Source organism: Heliangelus exortis, chromosome 1, assembly GCF_036169615.1.
Source record: "Heliangelus exortis chromosome 1, bHelExo1.hap1, whole genome shotgun sequence".
In the NCBI taxonomy this organism is placed as follows: Eukaryota; Metazoa; Chordata; class Aves; order Apodiformes; family Trochilidae; genus Heliangelus; species Heliangelus exortis.
The window spans coordinates 20681536-20687535 of record NC_092422.1 but is presented as its reverse complement, the minus strand read 5'-3'; the positions used below and the strand labels follow the sequence as shown (position 1 = coordinate 20687535).

General features: G+C 35.2%; 1 protein-coding gene across 8 annotated transcripts in view; it reads right to left on the bottom strand.

Moving 5' to 3' along the window:
- Positions 1-300: 300 nt before the first annotated feature.
- The window catches only part of PAN3 (poly(A) specific ribonuclease subunit PAN3), a 75641-nt gene continuing 69941 nt past the window's right edge, over positions 301-6000 (bottom strand). For 5 of the 8 annotated variants that reach the window (XM_071736595.1, XM_071736603.1, XM_071736620.1 and 2 more), the window contains one exon: positions 301-3285. In XM_071736595.1, the coding sequence (XP_071592696.1) occupies positions 3145-3285 (141 nt within the window). In that variant the 3' untranslated portion in view covers positions 301-3144. The other 3 variants (XR_011724402.1, XM_071736628.1, XM_071736610.1) reach the window with 3 other exon arrangements.

The window sequence follows — 6000 nt, the reverse complement described above, 5'->3', positions numbered from 1 at the left end:
TTAAGTCTTGTATAGTAAAGCAGACCTGATCTGGCAGAAGCAGATGGCACTTGACTTGGTAGATAAGGAAATATGTATCAGTATGAGTCTAGTGAACAACATATGAAAGTTTCAGGACATCTGAGAGACTCTTAAGTGACAAATACTAAACACACTTTGTGACTCATGGCTATTTAAACTCTGCATTGCAGACAGACCATATGCAAAAGAAATACAATCAAATGAAATACAATTCCAGCACCAATGTTGAAAAGCCCCATTTTCAACTTCAGAACTTCATATTGTCAAAATAAGGCCATGTTATTTCTGGTATTCTTTATTAAAAATACTGCTGTACACATGAAGAATGAAAACAGGATTAAAGATGAGTAACACATATTGGGATCATGACATTAGAACTTAACATACTGGTGCTTTTTAGGGGAAGCAGTTGACACCTGAATTACTGAAACAAGGGCAAATCAAAAATACATAGGTACCCTCAACAAAATATTTACAATATAGTAAATACAGCAACAGAAATTTAAAACAGGTACAAAATTTAAAATGACCAACATCAAATGATTTCAAAGGTTGTCCCTTCTGTGCTTTTAGCTGTAAAAAATAGGAAGGTAAGAGTTAAATTTCCCATCTGGGAGGGCACATCCTGGTGGCTCTTCTTTTTAAATACAGATACACAGTTCTTCCTATGAATGGATCAAACTACAACTTTAGGACAACCTTCTAAATGGAATTAAAATGGGGTAGAAGGGCTCTCCCCCAAAAAACACCCAAGCTGAAATTCAGACTGTTCAAATCATTCCCAAGTATGGACCAAATGAAATAAATAGAAAACAAAGCTCAACTTTTTTTTTTTTTTTACTTTTTTTTTTTACTTTTTTTTTTAAATGTATTACCTGACACCAAATATTTTCTGGCTGACATTATGTATTAAAACTTAATTAGCTGTCTACCTTTTTATTTTAAACCAAGTCCTGAGGTTACTAGGGGCTGAAGCAAACTGACATTATGCAAATACACACAGGTTTGCAATTTAGACATGTCTTGCAGAGGGTGGTGTGCTGGTCTAAAAAGGATGAGAATTCAAGCCCTATTTTACCCCTGCCTTACACTTCCACAAAATATTGGTCCACAAATTAAATTTTCAAAGGTTCCCAAACCCCACAACTGAACAGATGATCCCCTTTCATTTTCAAAGAAAACAATACTGGAAAAAACCTCAGCCCGCTTATAAATTAAGCATTTCATATTTCTTCTAGAATACAAGTACTTCTTTTTTGTACAAAAGAATTACAATATGATTTGTCAAAAAACATATAAAAGACAGCTGCTCTTCCTCAATTCATGAGCTAATGATAAAAGACTGTTTTGCATGTTCACTTTTCAAAGTTCCTGTTCCTTTTTTATTAAAAAGAACATTCTGGCAACTGTTATCGTTTGAATATTAAACATTATGTTCCTTTTAAAATTAATTTGATCAAATGCAACAATAATCGATTTTTAAACTCAACAACTGATGCTACCTAATGTGGATTCAACCACATTTTCTAAAATGTGTAAAGCATGTCCCTAGTCTTCAAAGCTTTCGATGTGAAGAGTTGCTTTTTTCTTGATGCAAGTCTCAAGGCGGAGAATCATTTTAAAGCTTAAAAAAGTGGACAGAGAAATATTAAAAACTTCTCTGAAAACTACAAATATTGAGAATTATTAAAATTGATGTCAGTAACATCAGTTGCAAGTGCTTAGAGTCTGTCCTGACCTTTTGAGTTTCCACATTTTCTTCATGGTGAGCACCCAGTGCTATTAAAACATTCAGTGCTGGGAAAGGATAGATACAGTCTTCACTACTGCTTTAAGAAAGGAAATTCCTACATATTTGGCAGTCTTCGGTATCAAAGTGTAGGTGTTTAACTAGAAATCCCATGAATACCCGAGTTTGGAGACAACTGCATGTCCAAATATTAAGAAAGGTTAATTGAGGAGGAAAATTCCAGACTTTTGAGACTGAATTACTTCAGGAATATTCATGTGTTGAGTATTATCAAAAGTAATATTACTTTGGGCTAAGCAGTGACTGCAAAGGCACAGCAGATCATAATCCCTCCAGATTCAGGCTGTAAAACTTGAAAAGCTCTTGATGCCAGACAACTGCTGTGTTTAGTTAATCTTCTTTTAACAGTGTCTTTGTATCTGTATCCAGTGTAGCGTACCATAATAAAGCTGTGGTTCAAAGAACAGAACTTTATACAAAAATTATACTGTAAATAACCTAAAGTAATACACTCCTGAAACTTCAGGCATTTAAACAATTTCTTTTAAAAAAAAAATCTATTAAAAAAATTGCATAAATGTAAATGCTTCTGACTAGCAGGAAAATGTACAAACAGTTTTTAAAAGGCGCTGGTTGTGTTCAGAGCAAGTTTGATATGCTCCTTAAATTAGAGATGTTTCCCATTCTGTTATTTTCGTCACTTCGCTTAGACAAAGTTAAAATCAAATGACAAGGGACTTTTTCCTTTTCTGTCAATTCACCAATACTTCACTTGACTGGTTTGAAAAAGTTTCTTCTCACATTTCTTGGAGCTAACAGTGGGTGGCATACAGAGCTTGCATACAACACACTTTTACAGAGGTTACGAACTAAACGGTCATTAATAGAACACAATTTCTGTTAAATTATTTACCTGGTCCTTTATGCTATTCTGGGTGCAAACAATATAAAAAAATGAATAAATTTTGCTATATCCTTAGTGACAAAAATGTATCCCAGAAATGTCCTTGCAAAGAGTTTCCCTTAAGTATATAATGTGGCAAAACTTCAGAGATCAGAAAAGTCTAAAAAAAAAATTAAAATTAGTGCATATACAAGTGGAAAAAATAAAAGCAGGAACATCATGCACCTGATGTGTTCCTTATCTAAAATAAATTCTTCACAGATAAAGCCTCCAATGGCAGCCTTAGCTCTAGGATAAGTGAAACATTCTTCCCTTCAAGTAACAGTGTACCTGACTGAAGTGCAAGCAGCTTTGCTCATCTCCTGTTTGTTTCCCAAATGTGAAATGAGATGACAACAACAATTCAGCTGTAGTGCAATTTGCTATCGTTTAAGTTCCTCAGCAATGTCCTGCATGCTTTCAGCAAATACTACAACTGACCATTTGCGGCTGCAATCAGTTCTTGAAAAGTATTTTCAAAGCAGCGTTTTAAATCGCTGTAAGTTACCACAAGTACACTCTTCTCATCTCTGGAAATGAGGCTTATTTTTTCTGGCACACCAGCATCTAACTGTAACAAGAATGCAAAAGATAAAATAAAAGAAGTGTGAAAGAAATGGCAAAACATTTCCCCCGTAACAAAAGCAATCAATTTCTTGGCAAGTGCACTGTTGGGCTGTGAATCAGATCCTTCCTTGCTGTGCCCTGAACAGGTTTGAAACTGCACCACAACAATGTACTTGCCAGAAAAATCGAGACATTTTGGTCTTAACCTGATGGATATTCCAGACCTTTGGAGTAGGTAACCATTATTTTTCTGCCCTTTCCATAAAGCTAACCATCCTGCAATGCTATCTTCCCCTGTGTAGAAAGCCTAGCAAAATTTCTGTATAGCCCCTGATGAACAAAATCACATTTGACATTACATTTGCACATAAGATCCACAAGTCTCCAAGCAGGATAAGTAAATTACTTCTTGCACACTCTAAAATGAAACAATGGAGCGACCAGCCCTAGGTAGTCTGACAAACAGCACAAACCCAAACCTCAATTTTTAGGGACTACTGGAAACAAACTAGATCTTAAGCTGTATGGTACACTTAATACCTTACTTACATTAGGAAAAAGAAAGAAAAAAAAAAAAACCTAGTTGCAATAGATAAACAAATAGGTAATTTGAGGTTAAAGATCTAAGTCTATTCCACACTTGTTTCCATGTTTTATTCCAACTTCTCAAATTCAGTATTAAAAACCTCTATGTTACACTATGTATTTTAGAGATGTAGCACTAAATCCTAATTTGGGACAGACAAATATCCTACTTTGCATGATTAAATCCCTTCCAACACTGTATCATGCATTATCCTTACTTTGCAAGAAATATCCATCAATGGGGAATTGTCAGACTTGCCCATAATACAAAAATTCTGTGGGTCTGTCTTAGTCAATACATTAATATTTCAAAATATTAACAGTACAAGCTTTCTTGTCCCAATGCAGAAGGGGGGCAGAGACAAGTGGGATATGACACTATTGAGATAATCTTTGGAAATACAACCCCAGCAGAATTAATTAATGTATTATAACATTGTACTAAATGCCAGAAGAAGAATTAAATTTGTCACTGAGATGTTCCACTGGCTGCTGTCTGGATCAACCCAAGTTAGAAATTTCTTGCATTTGTCTTCTAAAATAATGTTCTGAGCATAACCCTAAAAGCTGGAACCTCCCAAACGTAAAGTTCCAGCTTTGTGAACAGGTTTAGAAGGACAAGCAAATTAGTTTTTAATTCTTGTGGAGTAGGATAAGAACAAATCTTTTCCAACATCCATTCCAAAATATTATCACTGTCAAGGTGTTTGTGAAATATTGTCTACCATTCTCATTAGAATCATTCAAGAAATCAGTGAATTACCTTAATGAATTTAGGACATGGAAGATGTTTATTAAAAAAGCCACACAGCTAACTAGAAATACATCAGTATTTATGGCTCGCTCTTTCCTCCTGTGGAGGCATAAATCAGTATCTTATTTGAAGAGATCCCCAAAACACCACATTGAAAAAAAAGATTTTTTTCAATGAGTAATTTTCATTCAAAAGGAACACTTTTGGAGTGCAGCAAGGAAAGCCCAAATAGCCCCTTCTACAAGTGCATACTACAGTTTAGAAGTGGTTTTTTTGAGTGTATTTTCAAAGTAACATCTTATAAGCCTTACATTCGTGTGCTGAGCCCACAACCACAGAAGAGAAGAGCCTCTGTTTAAAAAAGTAAGCCATGAACATTTATAGAACAAGGCATTCTTTGACACCATCTCTTACCTGACCTATGAATTCAGGATTGTCCCCTCTTGCTACAGTACTGTACAGGTCACTGCTTTCAAATCATGATGACATTTCACTGCCTATTTGAATATCAACATGCTTGCTTTTTGATTTAGCCTCAATCCCTTTAATGTCCTTTTTAAAGTGATTACAGACACCAACCAGAAAGATAAAAAGGAGGTTAAAGAAATGCACAGCAGTGGTCTAATTAAAAGCCCTGACAATTTAGAAAAAGATTTAACTGTAGTTAAGACAGTTATTACATGTCAAAGGATCTGAATATATTCAGTATTTTCTGGAAAAGAAAGCTGGCTATCCTAATCCTAGAAAAGAAAATACTAGCCACTGAAAGTGTATACTGTCAGTGTCTGCACCACTGTTCTCTACTGAGTGAGTGGAATGACCAAGCAGCTACAAAAAAAAACCAAAAACAAAAACAAAAACAAAAAACCAAACCAAAAAACAAAGAAAGAGAGAGAGACAGAGAGAGAGAATAAGCAATATCTTAGTCTCCTATGAATTACTGAACTTTGGAACTTTGGCAAGACAGTATAAGGTTGAAAGCTGATCTGCCAACAAAAAAAAATCTGCTCATGCAGTTCTTTAATTTATCAAGTAAGACATGTTCTATAACTATTGAAGATACCATGGTCTCCACATGTCTCCTGCTATTAAATGTGAGAATGGCCAGCTAAAATTTTGCTAATGGTGCAGCTCTTGGAAAACCGCAAAAAGCTTTGTTAAATCAACCTTGGGAAAAAAAAAAGGGCTAGAGAGGCTAAGGAAGTTATCAGAGAGAGATTTAACATTTTAAGCCATAGAAATTTTCCAGCACTGTCCTATATGGTAAGGATTTTTCACAAATTTCTATTGCTGTTTCCCTCCTGATATCTCCTCCTGTCTCCTACTCTGGTCCCCACAGTTTAGGAATGGATCCTCTTGCCTTACAACCACCCTCCGTGA